The sequence below is a fragment of the Ursus arctos genome, unplaced genomic scaffold (genome assembly GCF_023065955.2).
Source record: "Ursus arctos isolate Adak ecotype North America unplaced genomic scaffold, UrsArc2.0 scaffold_9, whole genome shotgun sequence".
Lineage (NCBI taxonomy): Eukaryota > Metazoa > Chordata > Mammalia > Carnivora > Ursidae > Ursus > Ursus arctos.
The window spans coordinates 56,928,699-56,944,972 of record NW_026623111.1 but is presented as its reverse complement, the minus strand read 5'-3'; the positions used below and the strand labels follow the sequence as shown (position 1 = coordinate 56,944,972).

At 40.7% G+C, this 16,274-nt stretch overlaps 1 protein-coding gene across 3 annotated transcripts in view; it reads right to left on the bottom strand.

Moving 5' to 3' along the window:
* Positions 1-840: 840 nt before the first annotated feature.
* Positions 841-16,274, bottom strand: part of MTHFD2L (methylenetetrahydrofolate dehydrogenase (NADP+ dependent) 2 like) — a 124,533-nt gene continuing 109,099 nt past the window's right edge. For all 3 annotated transcript variants that reach the window (XM_044388184.3, XM_044388185.3, XM_044388186.2), the window contains one exon: positions 841-2,183. In XM_044388184.3, the coding sequence (XP_044244119.2) occupies positions 2,071-2,183 (113 nt within the window). In that variant the 3' untranslated portion in view covers positions 841-2,070. The remainder of the gene's footprint in view (positions 2,184-16,274) is intronic.

Genomic DNA, 16,274 nt, shown 5'->3' with positions numbered 1-16,274 from the left:
TGCTGCTAAGTCAATTTATGGAGACCCCCCCCCATATCTGATCAAGATCCCATGCCCCACCCTTGAAATCTGGCCTGCCTTCAGCAAGAATCCTGGTAAGCTAGTTAAGCAAGAATCCCCTTACCCTTGATACATAATCAATTTCCTCTTATAGTAATTTTCTACCAATTGATCCCCTTACTCTGCTCATTGGATATAGATCCATAGCTGTCTTTGCTGTATTTGGAGTTGAGTTCAATCTTCTCTATTGCAATAGTCTAGATGCCATTGCAATAGTCTTGGATAAAGTCTTCCTCACATTTTTAATAAATGTCAGAACAATTTTTCTTTTCCAGTGTTATAGTCTCTAGAAAGATTCCCTCCTGAATTTTAGCTTAGACAAGGGGCAGAAACTTTCCCGAAATTATTCCTCCTGTATTTTGAAGGGTTGGGGGTGGTAGGCTCAAAACCGAGGACTTTACATTTTCCATGTACATGTATTTTGGGTCATTTTGTCTATTTGGGGAATTTGGGGCCCTTGAGAATAAAATAGGCCCTTTCTGAAATGTTTGCTTGTGAGCTTTGAATTTAAACTTCTGTCGGGGTTATTAGACAAAGATTGGTCTGGACTGATTGTGGAATGGGCTATAGAACCTTTTCTTGCATGTTTAAGAAACCTGTACATTTCCCCAGCATGCTGTAAAGAGATAGGTAACAATTCTACTCCTGAAACTAACACACTGTATGTTAACTCTAACTGGAATTTATATAAAAACTTGAAACACACACACAAAAGAAATAGGTAACAAATATATGAACAAAAAACTTATAAATATCTTAAGGAAAAAAAGAAGACAGGCGTTCTTCAAATTGCTTTTATTATACAGTTGAAATATTAATTATAAGTATCTAGTCACTTGCACACAATTGATCAGGAACACACACTGATAAAGACATGCACTGGGTAAGAATCATTGTTGGCACATAAATACACACGGGGATTGGGCATGAAAACAATACAAGTGCGTGTTTAGGGTGGTGCCGAAATAGCCTTCAACTGACATTCCTGTGTATTTCCTAATTTAAATTGTGTTAGAAACTGGACATCTACTCTGAGAACCAATCGCCATACAGAAGAGGGAAGACCTGTGGGCCACAAAGCAGTAGATTTTTAGTTCCAGCCTAGGTTTAGCTTCCGCACATCGTAAGTGTCTTAGTTTCCTATTAATTTCCCAATCTGTGAATCAACCCAACATTCGTTCTTTAATGAAGTCCTCGCTCATACTATATCGTATTTTTCTAATATGTGTGATAAAACACAATCACAGTTTTATTTTGTATGTTTGGTTTTGGATTTTCCATTAGTCCTCAAGGAAGGTACTATCCAAATATTTTCCTAGAAAAAGAAAGAAATTACATGTAAACCTAACATATTCTTATTACATTTTTACTATGGCAAGTAGTCATTCACAATTTGAAATGATCATTACCTTTCTAAGCAACACTGCATTTTTTGCCATTTTTGTTTACTTTTCTTTCCTTGAATAGAGTATCATTTCTCCTTAAGATGGCTTGCAGGATCCATGTGCTAGATACATGCGATCAAGATTTTACTTTTAATATTTTATCTTTCTTTTAGCAAGTAAGCTCTTTTTCAGCATATGATAAACACAAAATATATAAAAATTGAGCCTGCTTATGTCAAAGTCTAAATTACATTTTAAACAAGGGCGCCCATTTAGCCGACAAAACATTTATTGAAAACATACTGTGTGCGATATTTCTGTCAAAAATATATTCATTTATGATGAGCCCTTTGTTGTTTAATATTACGAACATTCACAAAATAAACCACTGTTAGCAAAGTTTTCACTGGAATTGTTTGTTATTTCTTTTTTTCCCCTAAAACTCAAAATCCATTAGCAGGAAACGCATCGAGTTGTATGAATCATCTGATCCACAATGATTCCATCCATGAAAAAATAAATACGATGTAGAAATAAATAGCTTTGTAGTAAAATATAAAGGTGTTTGCCCTTTGTCAAATAAATAAATAGCATGACTTCATTTTGCCTGATTCCTTCATGCGGTCTAGTAAATGAGTTTTTTAGCTGCCAGAAGCGTGTTCTTCAGAAGCATTGCCACGGTCATGGGTCCCACACCTCCAGGAACCGGAGTGATAAAGCTAGCCTTCTTCTTAACAGCTGATGGAGAAAACAGAAAGCCGTCTTTATTTTTAAATTTTTCCGAGAATTTCGTAGTTTTAAATAACTAGTTAAAAGATAAATTGAGGCATATAAAACATTTTTTTTAAGATTTCTTTTTCTTAAGTAATCTTTACACCCAACATGGGGCTCAAACTTATAAACCCGAGATTAAGAGTCACATGCTCAGGGCCCCTGGGTGGGTCAGTTGGTTAAGCATCTGCCTTCCGCTCAGGTCATGATCCCAGGGTCCTGGGATCGAGTCCCACATCGGGCTCCTTGTTTAGCGGGGAGTCTGCTTCTCCCTCTCTCTCTGCCCCTCTTCGTCTCTCTCTCTCTCTCTCAAATAAATAAATAAAATCTTAAAAAAAAAAAAAAAGGGCCACGTGCTCTACCGACTGAGCCAGCCAGGCACCCAAAAGTTTTTAAGAGTTTATTTGAGCATTTATCCATCTGCATCAGACAGCCGCAAACTGGAAGCAACCAACAGGGAGCTGGCGAGAGACTCTTAAGAGGTGGAAGCAAAGCAAGGTCATCGCTGATCGGCTATCACTTGAAGCCTAATTGGCTGTTTGTGACTGGTTGTCCTCAGGTTTTGACTTTGTAACCCTGAGGCATTTACAGGCTTAGATTTTGGTTTGCTTACATAGGCCGCCATGGCATTAGAGCCACAGGGGTCTAACAGCTTCCTTGTCTAATGAATTTAAGGGAATAGAGTGGATTTTCCTGCATTACACATATAACTCTGACAACCTTGAAACATTTTTAGAATGAGGTAGCCTATACACACTCACACACTTAGACAAACAACCCTGCGTGTGTGATCTAATCAGGGGAAGACGGTAGGTTGAATCTCCAGGCAGCTGGTTTTACATGATGAAAATCTATAACCCACGAGGGATCCAACTACCCGTAATGCTAGTTAACTACTTCTAAGATACATGATATTGGTCACAAAGGGGGACCAGGATACAGACAGTTCAGCACACAGCATTTGTTAAATTGATAAATTCCTATTCTAACAACAGCGTCATTTATGTGTGGATAATACATTCCAGTGCACGTCTAATAAAAATCACCAAACATATTTGAATTACTAAGCATATACACATAGTCCTGTTCTAAGGTATGTAGACTTCTTATGCAGTGAATAGACTCAAAGAAAATGACCGAGAACTTTCAGCAAGTTTTATTTAAGAATGTTTTCACACCCACATTATTACACGTGAATGGCCCCATGCTCTGACCTGCTGGTTTTTTGCTTCGCTGTGTGAATATGAACAATGAAGTTTTCCCAGATAACTCTTTCACAAAGTTAGCATAGACAATACTACTTTAACGCATACTCTGATATTATTAGTCACGTGGTACTTAGACGTATGGCCCTTTACAAGTTTGCTCATGTATGCTTCTATAGGAATCAAAACGAACAGACATTTTCTAGATCTCAGGTATTATTTTTTTTTAAAGATTTTATTTATTTATTTGACAGAGATAGAGACAGCCAGTGAGAGAGGGAACACAAGCAGGGGGAGTGGGAGAGGAAGAAGCAGGCTCATAGCAGAGGAGCCTGATGTGGGGCTCAATCCCATAACGCCGGGATCACGCCCTGAGCCGAAGGCAGGCACTTAACTGCTGTGCCACCCAGGCGCCCCCTCAGGTATTATTTTTGTACAATTTATATTGCCTTCTCAAAGTAGGGTTTGTAAAATTTACACTTACCTTATTTGAAGTTTACTAGTACATTAGAATTTTTTTTTTAATCAGAGGAAGAGCAAAGGAATAGTATTTTTTATTTATTTATTTATTTTTTTTATTCATTTGACACAGAGAGAGAGACGGCAGCGAGAGAGGGAACACAAGCAGGGGGAGTGGGAGAGGAAGAAGCAGGCTCATAGCGGAGGAGCCCGATGTGGGGCTCGATCCCAGGACCCTGGGATCATGCCCTGAGCCAAAGGCAGACGCTCAACGACTGAACCACCCAGGCGCCCCAGGAATAGTATTCTTTTACTTACATCCAAATAGGCTTAAAGACATCACAAAAAAGAAAAAAATCCAGCTAGTGTGTATTGTCAATTTTCTCATGGTATGTAACAAAGACAAGATACAAATACTTATGATTTGGAAAGTAATAGATTAGTTTCCCAAACAGCCCCTCTACACATGAACGTTCCCTTTCCCTCGCCGCACTCCCATCCAATGTCAAACACTAGGCTAGGTCAATAGCCATTTCACAGAGAGCTATGAATTACCAACCCTTTCCTCCTTTGCTCCAGCGAGTCCTTCCACCTGGAATACTCTTCTACTTTATCCAGATAAGAATCTCCTTATTATTCTTTAAAAGCCAATAAAATGTTACCTGGCTATAATTTTTCTCAAAAACTCACCCCTTCAATGTTTTTTTCTTTGTTTTTTGGATTTTTTTTTTTAAGATTTATTTATTTATTTGACAGAGAGAGACAGCCAGCAAGAGAGGGAACACAAGCAGGGGGAGTGGGAGAGGAAGAAGCAGGCTCCCAGCAGAGCAAGGAGCCCGATGCGGGGCTCGATCCCAGGACCCCGGGATCACGCCCTGAGCTGAAAGCAGACGCTTAACGACTGAGCCACCCAGGCGCCCCTCACCGCTTCAATGTTGAATTAAAAGCCCCATCACCTGTGTTTCCAGTAACTTTATACATAACTCTGTTATGGAAATTAACACCCTGTGCTGTCTGCCCCTTCACTAGGCTCAAGCAGCTGGATGGTAGCAGCCCAGCCTTCACAGCTGGTGCTGTCACCACTGGGTTTAATCTAAGGGTCTCTCCACATATAGGTCAGGCATTCAGTAAATTCGGATAAAGTGAACTAAATAGCCCTTGAAATTTATTTATTTTTTTTATTTTTTAAAGATTTTCTTTATTAATTTGTCAGAGAGAGAGAGAGAACCCACAAACAGGAGTGGCAGGCAGAGGGAGAAATAGGCTCCCTGCCGAGCAAGGGGCCTGATGTGGGACTAGATCCCAGGACCCTGGGATCATGACCTGAACTGAAGGCAGACGCTTAACCAACTGAGCCACCCAGGTGTCCCAAGCCCTTGAAATTTAAAATCTAAAGTCAATTTGCAGGAATGTGTCAGTGGATACAAACAATTTAGTTCAAGTTAATTTACTGAAAACCTCAAGCTACTAATTTACCAGTCCCTTCCAGGACCTTTAATATAGAATTGGAAAAGCCATGCCCTTAAAATATCAATGGATCTCTAGAAAAATGTATTATGCTACTACTCTTTATTCTGATAATATTTAAAATCATGTATTTATGAAGTACTGACTCTGAAATATTAATGGCTAAAAATAAAAGACTACTGAATGATATGTACAAATTAAATCTTTAATGGAAAACAAAATGGTTCATTTCACAATCAAAAGGTAGATAAAATTCACCATGTTAGGGAATCTGCTGTGGGTAAATAGTCATTTTATATAATGTGGTTTTCAACTTTGAAAGGTAAAGTGGCTTGGAATTATGCATGTATAAAAAATAGAAATAATCATAGTCAAGTGAATCAATTGAATACCTGCTATCTGCCAAGAACTTTATAAATATTATTTTAGTAATTCCTATGGAATTATTATTTCATTTTAATAGATGGAGAAAGTGTGTCTCCCTGAAGTGAGAGTGACTTACCACTCCCTTATATGATAGAGACGCTATTTAGAGCCGGGTTTGAAGCATTCTACGGCTCCAGAATTCCACCCCATCCCAATGCAACAGTATTACCATGACCTGAATAAGTAGAAAAGTCCCAAGAAAGTCTCATGTGCCAAAAATTAACTCATTTTTCTCAAGGGTTTGGAGGAGAGTCTGAAAAAAGAAACAAGGAGGAAAGTTCTAATAAAGGGACTTTCCTACATTTTTACTCTGAGTACTCACAGCTCATCATCTCTGAATTCCATCCAGCACTTCGAATTACACAGCTGGCTGAGCGGTCTGAGTTGCTTACTTCCTGGGCGTCAGATCAGATAAACCACTGGTCTGCTCAGGGATCATGACACTCCTCTTCCAAATTATGTGTTCACAATATGCTTACTATTGCATTCTTTGGCTCAAAAAAGTGAGGTTTGGGGTGGAGGGAGAGGGATGGGGAAGAGCTGTTGCACGAGATCACACCTGCCTGATATCTGTAGCTTGTGTCTGCTTTTTTGCACACTTGCCTGGTAGGAAGTAACCCACGTTTATCTTGTCTTGCCCACTGTTCAGAGAAGTGCACTACGTGATGGGTAGTGGGCCGCCACCCGGCCCCGCTAGGGCTTCTCTGGACATTCGTAAGCATTCAGCTGCATCAGCGGCGCCCCGTCCATTACTCACTAAGCAGATTATATCACTATGAACGTACCTGGCTATTCAAATACTGTTTTCAAGTTTTTTTAATCTTTGAAATAAAGTGGATGAATATGAAAATTAAGTTTGTACACAGTCATGAGAGGTCAACCATTATGAGTTTGATGGGAAAAAAAAAACATAGAAGGTCTCTATCCCTTTTGATTTGATTTTCATGAAAATCTATATCTGAGAAAGAAATATAAGTTTATCTGCTGCTGGCTAGAGTTTATGTATCGTCGATTCACATAAGAACCAGGGTATAGAAGTACTGATGTCTCAAGAAAGGTAGGGAATTATCATTGGCAAATGCCAGTGGGTACAGGTGCCAGTGCTCAAAAGAAATTCTCTCGTCTCATGATTTTGCATAACTACCTCAGGGCTGTCCTACGTGACATGTTTATGAAATGTCAGAAGTGGCTTGTGAGCTAAAATTAGTCATGTGAGAAAGAGTTAAATCCAATACGTCTGCTGCTCCGAAGCGCGTCTTCCCCCATCGTGTCTGCAAGAGAGTAAGTTAACGAGCATTACGTCACCAGAATAATCTCTCATTGGCTGGTCTTTCCCTGAGGGCAGACAAAGGTTTGCACCTGCTTGTAGAAGATGATGCTTTTAAAGATTAATCCTATTATGTGTGGGGAAAGTGTTCTGTATGCTCTACTGAAATGAATTACAGAAGCACTTGAAGGCAATCATTTCCTTCGGAGACTTACTCCGCGTTAAGGTCTGAGGGAGTATGTGTATCTGTTAAGGAAAATGCCAAAAATTCTGTATGGATGAGAACCAGGTACAGAGATCCCCCTGCTATCCAAAAGTAAAGCAGTCCTAGGAAACCTTCCATAAGCCAAAATGGTGTAAGCTAAGAAGCATATACCATTAATTTATATGGAAAAAATGTTGAGCATGCCCAGACCTAAAAAATAACCTCTTTGGCTTTTCTGACATCTGAGGACATCTCTCGCTAACAGATGCACAGAATAAATGGGGCTAAGCATAGATGCTCCCAGACCCCGTTCACAGCTCTGGCGGCTACATGGTGAGATGCTGAGTGCAGTTCCCGGGGAAGGAGCGCAACGGGGCCCCTCTCTCCGCTCGGGGTGCACACCGCCTCTCCAATGCTCCCTGCCAAGCAAATGCTGAATGCTTTTTGCTTTGCACCTTTTGTTTCTTTCTTTCTTTTTTTTTTTTCAGAAAAGCGAAAATCCTCATTGGATTTCTTTCACTTAGAGAAAACAGATACTAATGTAGGTTTTGTTTTGTTGTTTTGTTTTGTTGTTTTTGGTAAAAGTAAAGCGGCACCATGAACTTTCAAAAAGTGGGGGACATGCATTAGCTTTTGATCGATATCAGGATTTTTATGAGAGGACCGTGAACAGGGATTGCACAATCAGGAAGAGATTCAATCATGAAGTTAACATGATTCTAGAGTTATTGAAACTGACTGTGAACGCAGATAAAACAATGGTCACAGATCCTATTGTTATCTGCATGGAACCTGCTCCGGGGAATGAGATTCAGAGGAAAATGACTTGGTCATGCTTGGAGCAGGTTTCTGAGAATAAAGATTATCTTGAGGAAAGGCAACGATTATCATGACAACTTATTTCAATGACCTCTCTATAAACTGTAGACACTGCAAAGTGAATTCTGTAGGTTTCCTTGGGGGTGATAGGGTTCTGCCAGCATGACCTAGAATATCAGAGGGCATGTTCAGTTGTACAGAATGAAAAGAGATGACCATTTAAAATCAGTCATTTGGGATGCGAGACTTGCCTTTGCAATTCTACTCTTTGTTTGACATACCTTTCCTGCACTTTTCCACCTGATGAATATTTATTCTTCTTCACAGATCTGGCTACATGTCACTTCCTTCGTGGCGCCCATTAACTCCCCAGGCTGAGTTAACTGTTCACTCACCCATCCATGAAACTTAGCAGAGTGATTTTCAATTTGCAGCCGTAACATATGCTGGAACCAGCCTCCTGAGAAATGTAGTCACACGACATAGGCCTCCTCCCCCCCCTCAAGATTCTAGTGCACACTGCTGAGAATCATTTGCTAAAGTGAGATTCCTAACAGTGGTGGTGTGAGGGGGAGGGGGTTATTCGTGTCAACAGCAGCGAAGAGGAAGTTTAAGACATGGTTGAAATTCACTGCTTCATTAAGCTACCTCGCTTGGGGATTTCTGGTTTCCCAGTCAGGCCCCAGGCAAACCCCAGCATGCAAATGCTTGAGTCACAGTCGCTAATGCCCCATCGGTCAAAGCAAGTCACGTGGTCAAACTCACCTTGAAAGACTTGGGATAAGAAGAACGGCAAAGCCATATTGCCAAAGGGATGCACACAGGGGATGGAAGAAATACCTAGTCGGGTTGTTGTTGTTGTTGTTGTTGTTTTAATAATCTACTATAATAGTTTTTTGGCTTAGAGATGAAATCTCTAACCTCCCGCCAGATTCATTCTCTCAAACACAGATTATTAGATCACTTCAGCTTTGAAATATCTGATGAATCTTCACTGTCTTCGGGATAAAGTAGAAACTGTTTATACTTGTGGCAATTAAGGTCTTTTAGGATCTGGCCCTCTACCCGGGTATGGTGTTATTTCCTAACCCTTGCATATTTTCCTAACTTATTCATTGTTCCCACACTGGCTCCAGTTTGGCTCAGATCGATTCACCACAAATGTTTCTTGAGGACGACAGCCAGAGCCACTGTCCCTTGGAGCTGATAGTGTAGCTAGGAGGTGCATATTGAAAAGATAGTCGCCCAAAGGACAATTGAACTCGGGCTATGAATGTGCCACACGTGTGAATGTGAGGAGGCCCTCCTCGAGCCCCGCATACATCGGTGGTGTTTGTCTAGGCCAAGCCCAGAAACATGAAGGATAAATCCAACTTTTCCATGTGAAATGAAGAGGTGGGGAGTAGCCAGTGTCTTGGTAGGGGGAACAAGGTCTGTGCAGGAATGAAGGGGAAGGGTCCTGCTTGTGTAGAGCCCAGAAGATAATGTTAACAATTCTGGATATTAACCTAAGAGCAATGGTTAAAGTATTTCTAAAATTTGGGGGGGAAATATACGTATTCTGGGGCAAGATAAGATCAAACGGGGAAACTGTCTGTTTTGTGTTGGCATACTTCTCTCGTGAAATGAGTTCATCATCTGGGGCAGAGGAAAGTGAGAAAAAAAAGTGAGAACATAAGGTATGTGCTAAGATGGTAATAAATTCTGGTTCTTGTGCGAGCGACTCAAGGCCCTCAGCAATCAGATATGGGCATCAGGGAAAGATGTGCAAAGTTCCAGAAAAGCTTTCAGATCTGATGGATGTTAGAGGGCTAAGATAAAGGACAGAATACAATGCAGACATGAGGAAAAGGTAAAAGCAAAGGAGGTTCGATCTGACAATGAGTTCAAGGTAACACAGGAGCTGACAGAAGTTCATTATGACCAAAGTACGTGAGGAAAAGAATAGAACAAGATGGAGGGGGGAGTGGCCGTGCGCTACATGACCCCCAGGGGAGGGGGCAGGACATTTAGGTTGGGTGATGGCAGCTGTAGTTATAGTGTCCTGGTGAATACACTTTTAAGAAAGTCTTTTGTAAATAAACTTGGCTATCTCTATCTGTAGGAATAGCCAGTTTTGCAAAATGAGAACCTGGGAGTGAAAAATGTATACTACTTAATAATTTTCAGAAAATGACGGAGAAATTCATGTTGTATTTTCACAAAGTTCCAGGTCCTTGAATGTTATGAAATTACTACCCAAGAAAGTCTTTTTTACCCTGAAATCTGGAAGCTAATCTGTCATGTTCCCTTTTTACCACTCTGTAGATGATTACTTTTTTTTTTTTTTTTTTTTTGGTTACTAGCTTCTGATTTCTAAAGTAAAGAATTCAGATGGGCGTGGCTTGATATCTTTTCCATTATTCTTACTTGAAGACAACCACGTTTCAAGATCAGGATTAGAACAAGAAGTACAGAGCAGAGGTTATTAGGTTATTTCATGTTTAAAATTTGAGGTGATGACAGGGATGATGGAAGAAATGAGGTGTCCGGTCTATGTGTCTCAAAAAAATCCAGGGGTGACATGTGATCACAAGGTGTGGAAAGATCACTCATGAAGGATACTAACAGCAACATAAGAGACATCAAAATGTCTTTTAGCAACTTAGGTGAGAATGAAAGAAAACATATGTGACCATTAATCTTTGGTACCAGCAAACCATGCTTCATGAGAGGGTATCAATGGTTGGTATGTTCTATGTCATTATTTCCTCTGGAAACTTCATATTCCCAGGTTCCTAGGGTCTGGACTTAATAATCCAAACTCTCGCCTAAGATACTTTGTTAGGAAGACTCAATGATTCTTTGGCAATAGTGAATTTCTACTACTGGTATCTACTACTCCAAAGTTTCCAAATAACGGAATTTCCAGATGTACCTAACAACTGATTTTGCTGGTATGGCTTGGAAGTTGTCTATTCTGGCAGAGTCAAAGAAAACATTTGTGTTTTATAAATGTAGTTTTGGGTGGAGGATGAGGAACTCATGTCTCAAGTCCCTGTAATATTGTTGTATTTCTCTTTGTATTTTGTCCAGTTCTCTGCCACTTCTAAGGAAGTACTCCACGACCCATGTCAGACTTGCAACAAGGCTACAACGAATTTTTAAAACCAACTTCCCTCCCCAAAAGGAAAAGGAATGATTCCTTAGGTGTGGCAAAATGGCAGATCAAAATTTCCTGTTTTTCTCACATGAATTTCAGCCTTCTAGTATACATGTGTAATTGTCTGAATTAAACGCTTGGAGGATTTTCCCATGCTTCTGAATACAGGCCATTGAGACACGACCTCTCAAACACATCCACTGTAATGAAGGGGAGACAAGCTTCAGGAAAATGAAGTACGTGAATAAGAACCAGAAAAACCTGACTGGCACAGCACTGGAGAAATAGTATGACTCAGGAGGTCATATGGAAACCACTCCACTTTCTCATATGGTTGACAGAAAAATGACAGTCAAGAGCACGATGAGCCGGAGAGAGTAAAGGGCTCCTTGGCGAATGAATGGCTCACCGCTGAACTCTTGCAACGCAACAAGGAATCAGATACCCCAAAGGCAATCGACTATGTGTCCTCTTGCATTTATCTGGTTGCCCGATTCTGGGGTTTCTACAAGATTTCTACATATATGAGGACATTCATTAACTCAGCACCCTTTGGGGCAGTAACGGGGCAGATAGGATTAATGCCCTGATGGAGTAAAAGAGTGAAACTCTGATCCACATTTCTTGATGGACTGTGCTGGCTTCATTAGCTGTGTAAGTTGCACTTATACGTGCATCCCTCACCTATTCACTGTGCTATCTGTGTGTGCAAGGTGGTTAAGCCTTTTATTTTTCCCTTTACTTTTCTCCTTACATTAAATCAAGTCTCCACATATCCAGCTACCTGCCTCATAGACGTGAATACCATGGATACTGCTCATGCCACTCAGAACGCGTTCAATGGAGCCAAATGGCAAATCAACCACCAAGTGAAAACCTGAAATTGCTTTCTGTGAACTCTGTCTATGACCCATCCATGGAACCTCCTTCCTGACCACGGATGGCATCAGCTACCAGTGCCAGTTTCCATTTCAGCAGGCGGGAGTGAGGATTACCGCCATGTGTTTTTCTAGTACTCTACCAAAAAGACTAACACTATCTCCCTTTCATTACTTCTTGAGAAGAAACATAATCATCACGTACTCCTCTCATTCCCCCCAGTCCTTTTTCCTCAAACCACTGAACATTCCTATCATACAGTGAGAAATCTGTAAACTAGATAGGCTGTTTGCAGTGTTCTCCAATCTCTCGGCACGGCCTCGATGTCGGTAGCCTGCCATCATCAACACAAGATACTAGGAGATAAAATCTCCTTCCAGAGATATTTGTACTTTGGTATGGAGCCCTGAGAAACAACTAGAAAAGAAAATCTCATCGTTAGGTGTAAAAGAAGCAGCAAGATTTCCAGAGGCACCGGCCCTTCTCTTGTTCCTGTGGATGTCCTTTCTGTGCTTCAACTTTTAACTCCTCTGTGAAGGTAGATTGCTCCATTGCCAAATACATTCTTCTACAAAGAACGTCTTTAAAGCTGACCTGATTTCAAAGACCTAGACTTTACAATGAGCAAAATATAAGTGTGAGGTGAGCCACAGTGGGGGTAGCTGGCTCACTGATAAGGATCGCATAGTGACCATGACTACCTGTTTTACTAAATGACCTGTAGAGGCACTATGACCACGGTGTTTGTAGCAGTCTCTCTAACAGAGACTTTTGCAAATTCCCATCTGCTTTAAAAAAATGATTGGAAGAGGGGAGCCTGGGTGACTCACTTGGTTAAGTGTCTGACTCTTGGTTTTGGCTCAGGTCATGATCTCAGGGTCGTGAGATCCAGCCCTGCATCAGGCTCTGTGCTGAGCATGGAGTCGGCTTCAGAGTCTCTCTTCCTCTTCCTCTCCCCCTCCTGCTCACTACCTCTCTCTCTCAAATAAATAAAAAAATCTTTAAAAAAAATGATTGGAAGAAATCATCTCTGGGTTAAAGCGTTAGGTCCTCCCTTATCGTAAAGCTGGACTTTTGGGGGTTACCTTATAATCATCTACCATAAAAAACTGGTATTTAGAGTCAGATTGGCCATATTATTATGAACTGAATGTTTGTCCCTCCAAAATCTGTACGTTGAAATGCTAACCTAGGATGTGATGGTATTAGGAGGTGTGGCTTTGGGGAGTTTATTAGGTCATGAGGGTGGAGCCCTCAGGAATGGGATTAATGCTTTTATTAAAGAGACCCCATAGAGCTCTCTCATTCTTTGCATTATATGAGGATACAATGAGAAGTTAGCTGTCTGTAACCCAGAAGAGGGGCCTCATCAGAATCTGACTATTGTTGGCACTGGGATCTTGGATTTCCAGCATTCAGAACTATAAGAAATAAATGCTTATTATTGAAGCTGCCCAGTCTGTGGTGATTTGTTATAGAAGCCTGAACTAAGACACACACCATCGAACTAAATGATTAACACTGAACACTGAGATGGTGGGGAGTCACTTTAACTTCTTTCATTTTGTTTGTTTTACAATATCACAGATTAATAGTTCTCTATAAGGGATCTACTTCAAAGATAGTACCATTTCCTTATAAACTGGCAATACTCTTACTTTCCCATCTTGTGGAACACATACTTGGGAGTAAATAGTGCCAAAATCACCTCCAAAAGAAGGTTACTTTAAATCAAAGCAGATGAACAAAGGGAAAAGAAAAACAAAAAAAGAGGAAGGCACACCATAAAAAAGACTCTTAACTATAGAGAACACACTGAGGGTTGCTGGAGGGGAGGTGAGCAGAGGGATGAGCTCAATGGGTGATGGACATTAAGAAGGGCACTTGTGATGAGCACTGGGTGTTACCTGTAAGTGATGAATCACTAAATTCTACTCCTGAAACTAGTATTACACTATATGTTAACTAGCTAGAATTTAAATAAAAGCTTGAAGCATTAAAAAAGAAGAAGCAGCAGCTTACTTTAACATGTAATCTGGAGAATATAAATTCCATGAGAGCAGGAAGTTCACCCTTGTGCACGGCTATATCCCTAGTACCTTGAAGGTATGCGGAATGAGAAATATGTGTTAAGTAAATCAACGAATGACTCAATGGATGTATTAGTACTGGATCTGGATTGTTGTAGGTTAATAATATGTTTGATGCTACCTTGAGTGGCAGCTTTTGTTCCCACTAAGGCAACTTTAAGGAATTACTTCTGTAATGTAAGAGTCACATTAGAGATTTATAAGTACCAAGGATGATCACACAGCTGAGCCATGGTATGACTAAGAAGGCTGAGACCTGCTGTGGGATGGAGCGACAGAAGAAATGTAGGACAAGAAGCTCACCTTACAGAGGCGTACAGTTCAGTCGACCACAAGTGAGGAGAAGTGAAGGCAGTATAGGATTAAGAGCAAAGTGAACAAGGCAGACGGGACCGGCTGTAGGAGCCTGGAGAAGGTGGGGATAAGCATGAGTGCTTTAAAGTGGATTCATAGGAGTTTTGGGTGAAGAGCAGAAGAGAGTCGAGGCCAAAAAAGCAATGAGGGACAGGGTGGTAACCGCAATGCAAAGTTACATATTTCTGGATTAGTACCGAAGTAAGCATGGAGAGGGAGGTGAGTCATGTGTGTACACACACACACACACACACACACACATACACACACATACATATACACACATATACACACATACACACACACACACATACACACACACATACACACACACACAGACTGTCTTCTGCCAGGCACTGTGCTCAGCAAGTCACATTCATTAGCTCATGTGAGGTGATTATTTCATTTAATCTTCATAACAACTTCATAAGATAGCCATTATTATCTCAGTTTTTCAGATGATAAAATCAAGTCTCAGAGAGGTGAAGTGATTTGCCTAAGATCATAATTGTTTTATGCAACAGAACTAGGATTCAAACCTAAGTCAGCCTGACTGCAAGTCATAATCTTTTTAGAAAGATTGGACAAAATATACAAAGAGCATGGAGTGACAAGGTAACTCTCAGATTTCAAAAGTGAAATACTGAGCATACACAAGCCATCTGGAAGTGACTATAGTAAAAGAAGAGAAAATAGAGATTAAAAGCTGCTTTAAAAGCATTCCACAGGTTTGAGTTCCACATCTAGCAGTTTCTTGAAAATGGTACTGGGCTTCTATAATAATTCTACACCCCTTTGTCCTCATCTTTTGACTACTGGGTTAGAATTTTGAAGAGTAATTCTGACCAGAGAGAGTCCCAAATTATAGAGTCCCTTTTGTTGTGGGAGGGATTTCATGTCAAGTAGAGATGCTTTGAAGAATGCCAGGTAAGCCTCCAGCTACTCGAGGCACAATTTACACTGTCTTATTTCCCTTGTTCAACAATGGTGAGCCTACTATGGGTACAAAAGACCTTTTGCAATTTTAGCTTTTTGCCTTTGATCTGCTGTTTCTCACCTGGAAAGAGCCCCTTCTCTCTCTCTCTGTCCACTCTCTACCCTATATACACACACTTAGGTAAAATGCATCTGTTCAGATTCATCTCAAAAGGATTCTAGAACTGGCAACTGCACTCTTGCTTATTTGAAAACTCGTAGAGTCATAATTGATTCTTCTCTTTCTTTTATATCTAATCATTCAGCCAATCCTTCCAACTGTTCCTTTAAATTATATCTACCATCTAACCACCTGTTAACACCTTCACCCATTACCGTGCTGGCCCACACCCCATCTTGGATAATTTCTTACTTGGATAATTACAATAGCTCTTAACAGGTACCCTATTTATATCCTAACCTCTCTAAGGTCTATTTGCCATCAGTAGCCAGAGTGATCCTGTTAAAATGCAAGTCAAATGTCATTTCTTTGCCCCAAATCCTCTCATAGCTTTCCACTGCACTTCATGTGAAATCCAAATTTCTTCCCACAGCCTCCATGATGTGGCACCCCTGCTGCTGCCTCTTTGACTTTATTCCCCACACTCCTTCCCCTTATTTACTCTGTGCCCATTACAACGGCCTTCTGGCAGCTCATGACAGCCAGTAGCATGCTGATCCCCAAGGCCGCCACACTTGCTGCTCCGTGTGTGTGGACCCTTCCTCTTCCATATATCCACACGGTTGTCTCCCTCACTTTGTTCAGGTGA